The sequence below is a fragment of the Dendropsophus ebraccatus genome, chromosome 9 (genome assembly GCF_027789765.1).
Source record: "Dendropsophus ebraccatus isolate aDenEbr1 chromosome 9, aDenEbr1.pat, whole genome shotgun sequence".
NCBI lineage: Eukaryota > Metazoa > Chordata > Amphibia > Anura > Hylidae > Dendropsophus > Dendropsophus ebraccatus.
Window position 1 is genome coordinate 18,008,308 of NC_091462.1, and position 15,327 is coordinate 18,023,634.

A 15,327-nucleotide genomic window follows, 5' to 3' on the forward strand; every position below is an offset into this window, starting at 1 on the left:
AATCTGCATGATCCAGAGGAGACCTCTGGTCATTTGGTCAGATGTGACCAAAATAGAAATTTTTGGTATCAACTCCACTCAGAGTGTTTGAAGGTAGAAAGAGTACAACCCCAAGAACCCAGTCCTAACCGTGAGGCATGGGAGGTGGCACCATACCTAGGGGGGCTTGTCTGCAAAGAGGACAGAGTGACTGCACCGTGTTGGAGGGAGAATGGATTGAGCCATGTATAATAAGATTTTGTCCAACAACCCCCTTCCCTCAGTAAGAGCATTGAAGATGGGTCGTGGCTGCATCTTCCAGCATGACAATGTCCCAAAATACACAGCCAGGACAACTAAGGAGCGGCTCCGTAAGAAGCATTTCAAGGTTATGGAGTGGCCTAGTCTGGCCTGGAGTGGCCAGACTAAAGACCTGAACTTTAATAAAAATCTTTTTAGGGAGCTAAAACTCAATGTGGGCCCAGTGATAGCCCTGAAACCTGAAGGATCTGGAGAAGATGTGTATGGAAGAGGGGGACACAATCCCTGCTGCACTGTCTGCAAACCTAGTGAAGAACTACAAGAATCACCCAATCACCCAACAAAGGTTTCTGGACCAAATACTAATTTCCTTTTTACTAACGTTTCAAATACTTTTTTTCATGCAAAATAATTATTTAAAAATCATACAATGTTTTTTTCCTGAAATCTGAGATTCTGTCTTGCACAAGTGAGATGTATCTATAATAAAATCATAGCCCTCTCCATTCTCTGTCGGTGGCAGAACCGGCGGTGCAAAATCGGCAGTGTATCAAATACTTATTTTCCCCACTGTAACATGATCATGTCTGAGTCCTTGTATTCAGAGTAAACAGCTTTATTTATAAAACGTCTTACAACAAAGTAGAAAAACTAAGAAAAAACATCTGTAAATTATCTTATAACCTTGGATGATGCCTCAGATTTATGATATCTTCCTTGCCTAAAAAAAAAAAGCTATTATGCAACTTTCACAAACTAAATTACATTAGACTATTACAACATAGAAAAAAAAATGTTTATTTTGTTGTGTCTCACTGTAAACACATTCTCATCAATTCATTATGAGCCGTCTAGATCCCAAGAGGCTTTTATTTTAACATGACAAGAACAACAGAACAAGAAAACATCACAAACAATAAAGTACGTGAATTTAATCTACAGGACTCCGATGTTTCTTATCCTTACAGTAAACACAGAGGTTTTACTAACTTTCCTAAATACACTTTAATTGCTATATAAATCATCCAGCTTTATTGAAGTTTTACACCAAAGATTATTTTTTTAATCTTTATAAAAATCTAATTAATATACGTAGCAATAACAGACGGATTAGAAAAATAGCTTTAAATGGGTTGATCACATTAGGATCGATCATGGAGGAGCCTGGTATCTAGTGTTCAGTTTTCCTACAGCACCCCCACAGGGGAAATGAAGTATTACACTATTTCCATTAAAATCAATGTCATCTGTGTAGTTCAAAACTAAACAAAGTAATTAAAAAAACACTCTTTGTCTGCCCCTTCTATATGTCCCCATACATAGTTTTCAAGGAGAGTATCTAAATGTGGGTTTTCTAAACTATTAAAGTATTGCTAAATGTCTCATTAGTAAATATACGAAACCTGTAGTTATTTAGCATTGTAAACCAATGAACCAGCAGTCTGATAGCATTCACAAGGCACCGCTACCCACCTCAGCCTTTATTATTAATCAAATTTCTCTCATTTATGCATAAATTATTCATTACTCAGCTTTTAGAATGAATCCCTTACATTTTACGTCTTCATACATTTTCACATAATAGAGTCAAATATTATATAAGACTGGGTTCACACTATGTTTTTACAATCCGTTTTTTTTTTTTTTTTCATCTTTTTTTTTACAAAAAACTGGTGCATTTCTGTGCATCTGTTTTGATCCATTTTTCCATTGACTTCCAATACTAAAAAAAAAAAATCGGATCAAATCTCCCCCATAGTGTAAACCTAGCCTAACTATAGCTAAAAATTATTTACAGTTCCTTAATAATAGTGCCATACATTAGAAAAGTTATCATGTCTCCCAGAAGTAAATGTGTACAATGGGGGACATTCATGAAGCGCCAAAAGTTGCCTTTTGTGGCAAGGGGGTGGAGAGGGGGCAGCATTGGAGGGGGGTGGAGGCTTTGCGTTTGCCTAATTTAAAATTTTTTAAGAGGAAAAATGTTAAAGAAACCTATGCAAGCTCTGACCTGGCATCTGCTTTACCATGTACGCACACTGGGGCGCACAGGATTTACGTAGAGGCATTGCCCCTTAACATAAATCCGGGAAGCATCGCCACTACGGGGACATTTTTAAGGCAAAAAATGCCTGACTTAATAAATGTCCCACAATATCTATAAAAATGGCATATATGGGCTGAATAGTGTCACTATACTGATAGATTAAGCACATTTATTAATACCATACTCCGAAAACGCTGCCTTATGTTAGATGATTGACTATGCCTCAAAATTGTTGTACAGTTTTTATTTAAAGGGTTTCTCCAGAGGGAAAAAAAAAATGTTGTTGTTGTGTTTTTTTTTTTTTTTTTTTTTTAAATCGACTAGTGTCAGAAATTTATACAGCTTTGTAGCTGCTGATTAATATACAGATTCATCAGCTGCTGTATGTCCTGCAGGAAGTGGTGTATTCTTTCCAGTCTGACACAGTGCTCTCTGCTGCCACCTCTGTCCATGTAAGACACTGTCTAGAGAAGTAAATTCTCAAAACCCAACGGCACCTTATCTGTATTAAGGTATTTATATCTTTAATGTATCCATTTTGCCCAAACTATGGTAAGAACAGTCCATGTCCTCGTGAATGATGTGCCCTATGTGACCTTAGTCTGGTTCAGAGTAGACCTAGAAGCAACACAACCACAAAGTAATAACTAAAAGCAAAACAAAATCCATGGAAATACTATATAGTGACACTGGCATGGCGCCATATATAAAAATCCTAAAACATTTGTTTAGGATAATGGGCATTTAACAAGCATTGAATCACTGCTGCTTTAAATGTATCAATGAATGGAAGCGTCACGTTATATTGTGTGACTGAAAAGTGACAGTGCTGATTCATGTCAAGCCAAACACTGTAATTCTGATTTAAAGGGAAATGCCACATTTTCTGCCTCTCCAATTTTCAGCTACAAGATTAACTGTTGTAATGAGAGCGGAATAATGAGGTCAAATTGCTAAATTGCAACCTTCCACCCATCCGACGAAATCCTGGGAATTCTGGTTTACAGTTGCAGATCAGCTTCCTGTAGTACATTGCATACAGCTCTGATATATGGAGGGCAGTATAGGTTTAGGTTGGTTAGTGTTAGAGATGAGCGAACCGGTTCGGCCGGTATGGGATCCGGGTCGGATTTTCCCAAAATTCTGAGTCCGTTCGGATTCGGATTTTTGGAAGTCCGCTCCGAATTTTTTTTTTCTCGCTTTCTAAAATGGCAGCCGCCATTTTAGAAAGCAGGAAGTGTTCCGGGCGGTAAAAGCGCTTTCCCATGATGCCCGTAACACTTCCAACCAGCAGGGATGTTGCACTAGCCCACCTCCTGTGTCATGTCGGTATAGCTTTAAGAGGAGCGGCCTCGATTTTCACTACTGCTGCTCCTGTACTGGCTTCAAATGACTATTGCTGGACCTCCACTGGCCTCCAATGACTACTGCTGCTCCTGTACTGGCTTCAAATGACTATTGCTGGACCTCCACTGGCCTCCAATGACTACTGCTGCTCCTTCACTGCATTTGTGACCTTTTTCCTGCATAGACCCTGTAATGGTGAGTTTCCTGCATGGACCCTGTAATGGTGAATATTGAAGTCTAAAAAAAAAAATTGACTTTGAGATATTGAAAAGATAATGTTGTTACTGTCATGTAGAGCCCTAAATTCATCCAAATACACTACCCCTGTATCATATAGATGCTTAAAACTATGAAATCCAAAGAAATTCAAAATCCGGTCAAACCGAACTTTTAAAAAAAAATCCGGAAGTTCGGTCGGAACGAACTTTTGAAAAGTTTGCTCATCACTAGTTAGTGTCCATTACAATACCTTCCATTGATGTCCCCTTTCATGGAGTACCATATAGTGACCAAATAACACAACAATACAGTGCCCATATAACACTCCTAAGGCCACTTATGATGTTAAATGGGCACTGTCACTTTATAAAACCTTTGACTTGTCCTAGAGAAGTGTCAAAAGTTTAGATTGGTTGGGAGAAATGCCCAGACCCCCCACGATCAATAGATCGAATGAGCTCTCCTGTCTTTGGCTGGCTGTCTACTTCATTTTGCCGCAGGTAACTTTTGTAGAGAGAGATGAGCGAGCACCAAATTCGAGTGAATATTTTTCAATGCTAAAGCCCCATTGAAAACAATAGCTGACATGAGAATTTAACCCAGTGCCCCCCTCTCAGCAGAGTGGAGAGTACTTAGTGAGCCCTGAGCCTGAACACACCCACTGTCCTTACCTACTTGCCTCAATCGGCCCTAGGCAGCTGCGGACAACCACAAAGACGTTCCCTATACTGAATAAGTGTAACACAGAACAAGACAAACAGACAAACACAACAAAGGAGATTCAAAAAGCAAAGTCAGAACCAAACGAGCAACGCAGTACAAAATCAGGGATCGAACAGATAGTCAAAGGTCAGGTGGGACGTCAGGTAACAAGTCAAGCATGCAAAGGAATTAGGAACGGGGATCGCAGGAGTAGACAGGGGGAGCTAGGATAAGGGTATGAACCTTAATTGTCAGCAGAGAAAGACTGGCTCTGCTTTTAAAAATGTACCTGTTATGATTGTCCTTTGGGATCAGCGTCAAGATCCTCTGCTAATTCGGTAGGTCCGGTCTCCATGTATAAGGATAATGCATTATCGTCTAATAACGTCTCTGTATCTATGATGACCCGACTTTCTGGATAAGCAGGGAATCTTGCCGCTGATTCAGGAGAGCCAATCATGACAAGTACACTTTAAGGCAATGTTCACACAACGTATAATTTGAATTAATCTCGGCCGTTGTTGAAATTGATAAATTCAAAATATATGTTGCATTAAAGTCAATGAAATCCCGTCCGGAGTGTGTACGCATAGTCTGCACTCCAGCTGGGATTCCTAGCAGCCGCAGGAAAAACTGATATGTCAGTTTTGTGCGGCCGCTATTTAGTTCACATAATGGAGAGTGCAGCTCCGGACGCACTTTCTATTGTCTGCTATTGGTAATTGGGATGCTGGCACACATGGATGCGCCCGCATCCCAGTTCAACAGAAATGAAGTTCATCCGTCCGGTACTGCAGTGCTGGCCAGGATGATCTTCACTGACACCGGCCGTTCTGTGACACGACCGGGTCACATAACAGCCAGTGTCATACTGTGTGTGAACCCGGCCTGAGGCTGTAGAAATGCATTATTCTCAGCAATTTTTCAAAAATCTTTTTGTTAACAAGAACACGAGCAGCATCCAGTACTCGCCAGAGTATCAAATATTTTGGAGTAGCCTGATACTCGAGCGATTACTATAAGTCCATAGAGCCCATCCCCTACAGTAAGATGGAGATTGGAGAACTCCATAAAGTGAACTGCTTGTTTTCATGGACGGTGAGGGTCACAACACCCCGACCATTGCATCTATGTGACTTTACTAGTCCACCATTACTATTATTTGTAAATTATTCTCATTCATCCTTGGTATCATTGCCTGCTCCGACCTTTATCGGTCTTACTATGCTGCTCAACCTCTGTTGCCTTGACCTCATATTTGTACAACCCACATCTCAGCACAAAATCCAAACTCCTGTAAGGAACATTTTAAATTGCAAAATCCCTGGTCTGCCCCAGGTTTAGCCTAGCCAAATCCAATATTGACACATTGGGTCCATTCTCCTGTCCCGAGCCCTGACCATTACCGTCACCCGTACACATCCTCTTATATAATATTCTCCATTATTGCTTTTTCCACGGTTCTCAGCTGCTAGTACCTTGTAATAAAGGATTAAAAGTTTGATTTGGCTATGCTTCCATCCTTCCTTGCAGTCCATGGTTGTTATTATTGAGTCCTTTGAACGTTATCCACCTTACGCAGTTTAATAAGAACGTTCTGCTTTTGCCAGGTTGGTACTAGACCGTGCAGAGGAGAATTGTATGGTTCCTACCAACCACTGTTTCCTTCATAACAGCCTTGGACAGAAGTGGTTACAAGTACTATACATTTAATTTCTTGATGTCATTTGTCTTCATTGAATGTCAACGACCTCACGTTTCATGCTCTCTGCTGTTTTTAGACTAAGGTGCCTTTAAAGTTGTTTTGTTTGAAAAATGTTCACAGAATCGCAAGTTTGGAACTTTAAAGAACGTTCTCTCTTCAAAGTTGCACTTGGCCTAATTGTGTTTCTAAAATAATATATCTGAGATCCAACAAGGGGAATGTGGTCACAAAGCTGATGCCCAAACCCTTCAATTTACGTTGGTTTGGTTTGGCTAAGCTTGAAAAACGTCTTGGAGAGGAGAGCTGTGGCTCGTGAAAATTATAATTGGGGGAATATTTCTGAGGCTTTCGATATTGTATATAAACTGTGTAAGATGCTAATCAGCCGGCAGAGTGCGAAAAACAAGGCAAGCTTCAACACACAAGACATTTATGTATCATGTTAAACAATAACATATTATGGTGGCGTCACTCCATCTCATTGAGGATAGACTTCTCATGCACAACCAGGCTCTCCTCCAAAGGTTTATTCGAGATCTCTGAGGATCTGAACCCACTATTGCTGACCTATTCCCACATTGGCTATGGAGTGCTAACAGATGGAATGAGGTCATGCCATTGACTTGTAAGGTCCCAAACTGTAGGAGTCTTATTCGTTTCTCCTTGTCAGCTCACTGTTGTAGTTGCCGTTGCACTGAAGTTACTTTATACTGAACGTGGTTGTATTGCACTGTTAATTACTGGATTGTACTATTTTACATACATACCTCCCAAAGTCAAGACTCTACCTGGTGTGTTCTTGAACATTCTCTAGCAGGGATTGGAGATTTTGGTCAGCGTTCCCAGATGTTGGTGCCAGAAGCAATGCACCACAGCATTTGGATATTGGGTTAAGAATGATATAAGGCTGCAGTCACACCCATGCTTCAGGTTCTGCCACAGACTCCAACAAAAATCCTACATGATGTGCTGTTTTATCTGGTGTCATGTTGGATACTATGCCAAAAACTGATAGACCCCATTATATTGTTAATGACAGAGCAGAACAGAAACGCATACAACCTAAGTGTGCTATCAGGGTTATTGGGGAACCATTGGGTGTCTATGGTGTCCAAAGCCTCATAGTAGCCCCAAAGAACTTGAAATTTTAACCTAAAGTGGTATTCCTAGTTGGACAAGCTATATCCTTTCCACAGTATCTACGGGATTGCAGGGGCCCCAGCGCGTAGACTCTCATAATCTTATAAACTTATAAATATGAGTGACGGGCCATGCATTTGTGTGGACGCCTCATTCTCTGGGAAGCGTATTAAAATGGCTCTATCCAGACTGAATAGACAAGTGACACACATGCGCGGCTCACAGCTCCATTCAGAGGGGATTTTTTAGGGTCCCCACACTCAAGATAGCAAGGGACCCCAACCGTCGGGACTCCCCTTTCCCCCATCAATTTCTAAGTTATGTCTTATGCTGTAGACACTGTGGATAGAACATAACTTGTCCAGATGAGAATAACCCTTCATGTTGGTTGCCCCATAGTCTGCTCAAAAGCCAAAAAGAACTGGAAATGTGCGGAAATTAAAGGAACTACAGTAGATGATGACTCTACCAGTGGGACACCATAACGCTAACCAGAGTCTGTAGCTACCCCAGCAGAATAGTGAATGCAGCTCTGTAAGTCAGGATCAGTTTAAGATATTATAAGTAACTTGCTGTACATGTGGATCTCTAGCTGACCATCCAGTTCCCATCACAAGCATTAGTAACCAATGGCCAGTACACAAATGTTTGTGGACCTAAAGCAACTACCAAGTGCAGTAAAGACCTCCTTAAGGAAATGTTGTGCTCTCCAATTTGGTAATAGAAACAATGGATGGATTTGGATACTCTTAAGTGGTGACACCATCTGGCTATGACTCACTATAGACTATATGATATATCCTAAAATGGATCTTAAGATGTAAATCTGATATTATGCACGTGTTTTTTTTTCTGTTTCCAAATCTTAATTGTAAATCAAAACATTTCTGTTTTAATGCAAATGATTCAGATGTCATCACTTACCACCGCATTATCCATTGTGCTATGTAATATATATATATATATAAATATGCATATGTCTAATGCGGCAACTTTATTTCATGTACAATCTGCTAATTCTCCTAATCAGAGACAATATGAAAAGAATCGGGGGATTTTATTTTATTTTCCAAAATGATGGCTGCTATGAAGCTTGGGGGGTTGTAAGTCTATAGTATGGCTGCCATGAGCTATGGCAAGACAACAAGGGAATCTGTCAACTTAAATTCACATTCCTAACTTCTGACATTGTTAGATAGTTATTACGTCTAAGTGACATGTGGTACCTTTCATATATCCATCTATACTTCCAGGTATGAAGAAAAATGCTTTTATTCTCCAGTACAATGTGTCAAAGAGGCGGTCCCCGGCTCCTGAATTGCTGAGGACTCAACCATTCCAATCTCTATCCCTGCTTGGGGCTTGATTCCATATAACTGTCAATCAAGCAGGGTCAGGTATAGGAGGGGGAGCGAGGAGGTATTACAGCTCTCATCAGTCCAGGAGTCTGGGACTGCCTCTGACACTTGGTATTAGAGGATAAAAGTATGTTCTGGAAGCATAGACAGAAATATAAAAAACATACCATGTCTCCAGAGGCATAACTACCACTGTAGCAGCCCAGTGGCCCACTTACTACAATACACTATAGCTAATGGTATTGTAATGTTGCAACTCACATTAGTATAAGGGAAGTCATGTAACTTGTGTAAAACTGTTGGCTCAGCTTTTCTCAGCTTCCCAACCACCTTTGATGGCACCAAGCAGGCTGGGGAGCCCTCATTCTTTAGATAGATGTAGTTATCAGAAGTGGGGCCCCACATCTGTCATACACGAACAAGCCATAAATGTCCAGATGGGAATAATCTTTTAAGCTAAGTGTAGCCTTTCATAGAGTCATGTCACCTTCATCAGGGCACATTCTTTATTACTTATTTCATTTGGTTCTGTAAGAATTATAATGGATCTATCCATTTATAGTGGGAAGTTGTAGCTTGAAGTGTGCTCATTTTTATTGGCTTATATGTAAAATAGTCAAAATCACCTTGTGTACAAGAGAATCCAGGTGACAGAACTGAGCTACTGAGCATGTGCGACCACCACTACTGGACACATTAAGGGACATTTATGAAGACTCGCGTACTTGTACTCCGTTCTTAAATTATGCTCAGCTCCCAATTGCCCCACCGGATTCACTAAAAGGTTCACACCTCTCAATGAATTCGAACAGACCTGCGACTGTCATACTGCTCCTGAACAGGTGTCGATTTCTGCCATGATTTACCCCTGCAATCAGGCGTAAATCATGGTATATCCAATGCGGGAGAAGGCCACGCCTCCCTGCTTTGCCACGCCCCCTGTCCTGCCCACCTATTGGATGAGCGGGGGATACGGCTAGTGTACACCAGGGAGAAGGAGCGCACCTGCACCTTCATCTTGACGTATGCCAGGGGGCACAACAATAGTAAATAGGTGGACATTCTGAGAGGGTATTCAAATAACAGTAGAGGACACCGTAACAAATATGTTTTTTAATTACAAATAAAATATTTTTATAAAATGAAATATTAGTGAAAAACTATATATCCTAGGTGTGTGAAATGCTAAGCCTTTTAAGTGTTAATATGTATCCAACCCCACTTTCCATGTAGACGTTTCTTTCCTATTGTATCAGTAACACAATGCATTCTTCCTTCCAGGTTTAGATGCAGATGGTTTGTACAGAGTCAGCGGGAACCTGTCAACGATACAGAAGTTGCGATTTGTTGTGAATCAGGGTGAGTTAATCCTCATGTAAACAGACGTGTTTTGACTTTTCCGTGATGTAGCCTTGTTATTCCTGGAATACCGACTCTTTCTCTTGTTCTCTCTTCTTTTTCTTTTTTTTTTTGCATTGCAATTTTGATCAATGTTTGGATTCTTGTATTAAGCCTTTGATGATAATGTGCGCAGCTTATCTGGAAATGAAAGGAAGAAAGTTTATTGGTGAGCGTTTGAACTTTTCTGAGGAATAATGGCCACAGGGGAAGACATTTCCTGGAAATTGATGATTGTCTTGTAGAGCTAAAAGCCCATGGCTCGGCCCGCTCTGTCATTAACTACAGGAAGTGCCCATCCCACAGGTCACTCCAGCTATTGTGAGAACTCTCTGCCAAACAGACCCTCCACCACTGGATAATGGCCTAAGGCGGCATGTTATCCCTTTATGGCCACCGAGTCATTCAGTCCTGTGGCTTTTCCTTTTTGTGGTTCCTTGTCAGCTTGTGGCCACTTTACGCTTGTAAATATATTATGTTTCCAACTATTTCAGGACAGTGGCCTATCTGGATCTTTCCAGGTTTACAATGACTAACACTTGAGTTTCTTTTTAAGTGTGAACATTGCCATAGCACGTGAATATAAGTGGTGATACTGTGTATACTGTGCATGCACTGCCGCTCAACCAGGATGTATAAAGGGTTTTCTTAATAGGGTGCCTTAATAGTATGATCACACTGTTACCACTTAAAACCCACTATACAAAGACCAACATTTCTCTCACATCATGACCACTACCACCAAATAATGACCGGATAATACCACCATACTGATGCTAAAAAAATAAAAATAAAAAAGCACTACAAAAACACTACATATTCCCAATGTTGTGCCCATATAGTAGTGTCCCCGGCTCTATACAGGCCATACTAGTAGGTGGGTAAGTCCCCCCGTAGGTAGATTACCCAAGTAGATAGATAATTTCCCCATCCAGTAGAGGTAATTCCACCACGACCATGATGCTAGCTGTAGATAATTTTCTCAATAGTAATTTCCCTTTCTAACTCACTGTCCCTGTACAATACTGAGTGGCGATGTATGCATTGTTTTCATTGACACATTTTGCTATACAATTGCCTCACAGCTAATCTCTTACTCTGGATCAGCTGGTCTTGACTTCTGAAATCTGTGTTTATTTAGATTTGGAGTTCTTGATGGATTAGCCATTCTTGATCCCTGGCTTTTGCAGTAGGTTGCGGATTATACTGTAAGCACTAGGGGCATCTGAGTTCTGGGTCTTACATTTAGGACCCAGGGAATGTGACTGATACATATATAGATACATATTGACTACTTCTTCTGCCAATTTGACAGATGTAGAATAGTTGAATAATGTACCCAACCTGGGGACACAAATTACTTTAAAAAGTATAATAAATCTTCCTATCCAGGTCAGGTATTTTTAACTATTCTAGGAACTGATCAATTATTTTTCAATTTTATTTTTGATTTCAAATTAAATCAAATGTAATCATGGTAATAGGGCAAGAATCCTGTGATATCTATTGCTCACAATTTCTACTACTATAACTTTGCTATGGTGTTTTTTGCCTATATTTATATTTAAAGAAAATGCTCTATTTCATTTAGAGCTTGATAAATCTATGTAAAAAGGAAAGCGACTCCACTTTACTTTACTATGCTTTTACAGTAAGAAATTTCTATTCTTATTATTTATGGCTGGATATGATATAACCGGGATTTCAATCCTTCATTCAAATGTCATAGCGTTATTTTCTCCTTTATTCCTTTCGATGGAGTTTATTTTCAGCACGAGGAGCGGCATTGATAATAAACTATATGGTTTACGTGAGATAAGATTATCTTGGGGTGAAGATTTATATTTTCTATTAAAAGTCGGAAATCACATGACCAAAAGTAAAAATGGTCGCCTCAGTTAGTTACTCAGAACTTTTATCGAGGCTTTGCGTGGATTGAGTGAGCCTTGGTATACTTCTACATTTCTCGAGTATGCCTCATAAGAGAAGAATCAGTCAAGTTATAGGAGATTGGAGAAAATGGCTCAAAATCGTTTTTTGTTTCTACAAAACGATGTATTTCTGAAGATGCAGATAACTGATATATAGCAAACAATGGACTCTTCTGAATTCTATAATATACTTTATGCACAGAAGTCAGAATAACACTGCCCTACATAACTACTGTAGGTTCGAGTTCAGACGACCAAGCTAATTTGTAATTCATTGCACTTCATTATAGTATTTTACATTGTGGAACCTTAGAAAACGTGTTTTTGTGGTGAAAACTAAGAGAAACAATTTGCATTACTAGCTCTCAGCCTTTCTAGCTCCAATATCTTCCCCTCCTGGTCAACCAAACCAGAATTGCCTCAAAAATGACACCCATTTGTTGACTTCTATATCAGGGTTGTTGCCCCTAGACAACTTTTTTTTTTTCTATAAGCTTTACCCCGAAAATGAATCCTAGCTGGATTCTGCTGAGTTTTAGGAGTAGGCTTGAAATATTATATAAGTCCTACTCCAAAAATAAGTCCTAAAACACTTCCTTCTTGAACCTTATGTAGTCTTTTAACACATTTAGGCTATGTTCACACTATGTAAGAACAACGGCCGTTGCTTGACACGGCCATGTCAAACAGCCGCTGTCTTATATGTTCACCCATACTGCAGTATCAGCCGGATTAACAACATTTCATTATAATTGGAATGCAGGGACATTTGGGTTTGCCCGCACTCCAATTAACCATTGTCCTCAATTTAATGTACGGCAGTGAGCATGGCCATACATTGTGTGAACAGACTGTGAACAACGACCGTTGTTCACAGTCTCACATCTGGAAATAACTGACAAGTCAATTATTTCAACGACCATTGGGATACAGCGGCTGTTGCGCAATACATTGTGTTGTTTTTGTTTTTTTACAAGAATGGCCGGTGTTACAATCGGCAACAATGGTCGTTCTTCTAAAAAAAAAAGAATACACTGTGTGAATATAGCCTAAAAGTTTTCGATCATGCCTAACCCCCCCTTATCCCCCTTTGCCTTCTTTCCTCCAGATTATACATGGTCTCCATCTAACCCAGGACCCATCCAAACCAGAGAATTCCAAAAACACAAACTCATTTTCAGTAACCCAGTATAAAGCTTGGTAGGGATGGGATGACTTACAGGTCTAAATCAAATTCCCAAAAAATCCCAACAAATGTCAATCAGCTTGAAAAATCTAAAAAATATTAAGTTCCAATTCTATTTAGTGATATAAGCCGACGCACCATTCTGGTTATTTTTAGTGGAGCCTCATGCAGCAAAAAAAAAAAAAAAAAAAAAACAATCTGAAGATATGTATTAACTAAATTACACATTGAAATAATTTAATAATAGAGAGAACACGGCGTGATTAATTGTTGCAGAGTAAAATTTACAATAAACCTGTCTTGATGGGTTCCTCAGCGACGCTGTATTACTGTCTGTGCAGTTGTTTAACAAGAATTTAATTGAAAAGATAAGTGAATGCACATTTAAAAGTATTGTTAATTTGCTTTATAATCACCCCATCCTTCAAAGTATTGACAGCACCAGGCAAAAAAAACCTTTCTACTTTAACGTGTATTATTTTCCATATGTGCATCATAAATTATAGAGTTTTAATTGGAAGATTTATGGATTCTATCTGGGAGAAAATATTTTTAGGTTCAGTGTCTTGTTAACAAATGATAAAATGGATCTTTAATTTGTGTATTGAATAATACAGCCTATAGGTATGAGGACTTTGTCTCGAAATAAAGGGGGGAATGGGGGGAGTCAAGCCTATTATTTTGTATCTACAGATTCTATACAGATTTATGTGTCATCATCGTTACAGACTACAAATCAAGTCTAGTTTGAGCCAGTTGACCAGGTCTTTGTGTCAAGAACCCTGCACCCTTTATCACTCCAGAGCTCCCATGATCTACATCTGGCTCTACTAGGCATTGTTTTCACCTAGCTAGAATTATGCTTCACACTGATGAGGGGCAGCAACCCGAAACTGCTGTCTGTGGATACCTGGCCTTGGTTTTTCCCTTGTCATCACATTGACTCATAGGGCCACTTAATATGATGGTTTTGGTGGTTTCCCTACAGGAGCCACCCCTTGGCTAGGTCCTTCCCGGAGGAATATCTGGCTAGTCCTGTGTTTTGAGACTTTTAAATGAGGCTCCAAGGTTTTTTCTTCTTTTGCATATTCATGTTTCCCAGGGGGAAATGCAGCTAGGATTTCACTGCATTGAGCGCTTTAACCAGCAGCCGCCGCTGTTATCTTTGGCTGGTCTCCCTGAGATCAGTGATCTGTTTCTCTTATGATCTACATCTATCAATGAGACCTAGAGTCTTAAATGCCTTGTACTAGGGAATTTCTAGAAAACCCATGTTTTTTGTTTCCTATTTAGGAGTTTATTCTGTAGCTATTTATTTGAAAATAACTGGAAAAGATGTAGGGACTATGATTATGGTATCAGACTTCATAGGGTTTGTTTGTAGTCTGTTACTATGGAGACAGATAGATCTGCATAAGTGCTGTAAACACAAAATGGCATAAGATTTTACATGACCTGTAACACTTCTACATCCCCCTTTTAAGTTCTCCTGTCCCCATAGACTTCTCATAAGGTACCAAAAACCTTGGCAAAATTCATCTTCCCTAACAGTATATGTTTAGTCTGGTATGGCCATAGGCCAAAAAGTGACCAAAGAATATCGTTGGCTATACTAATAGGGGAAGTTTGAGTTGAGACATCTAAAGTAAGGGTGAAGACTTTTGGTGTGAAATTGGCAGATTAGGAGTAATGAGGTGTTCACTAGTGGTCATCAATGCAAACCAATCGGTGAATAGGTAAAATTAAATGGGGTCCAAACGGTCAGGAAGACCTCAGAGGTCGAAGGACAAGAAATAAATGGGTTGAGAGCCAAAATGGCACAGGGTGAAGATAAGTGATCACACAAAGAGGTTGAAGTAGAAGAGAGGTTTAAAGTAACAGGCAAAGGTTATAGTTGGTGCCATACTGTGCCATAGGTGCTGCTTTATATCATATATCAATTTTGACTGGCCTGGCAGGAAGCCAGAGACAGGAGCAACAGCTGGGGCTATGGATTGCCACTGGAAGACGGCCAGTTACCTTTATTACATTAAGAATGCCATAAATTTCCCCGA

At 39.8% G+C, this 15,327-nt stretch overlaps 1 protein-coding gene across 1 annotated transcript in view; it reads left to right on the forward strand.

Annotated features, from left to right (window-relative positions):
- Window positions 1-15,327, forward strand: part of ARHGAP15 (Rho GTPase activating protein 15) — a 454,227-nt gene that overhangs the window by 310,738 nt on the left and 128,162 nt on the right. Inside the window, exon 12 of the mRNA XM_069985075.1 lies at window positions 10,040-10,117. Coding sequence (XP_069841176.1) covers window positions 10,040-10,117 — 78 coding nt within the window. The remainder of the gene's footprint in view (window positions 1-10,039; window positions 10,118-15,327) is intronic.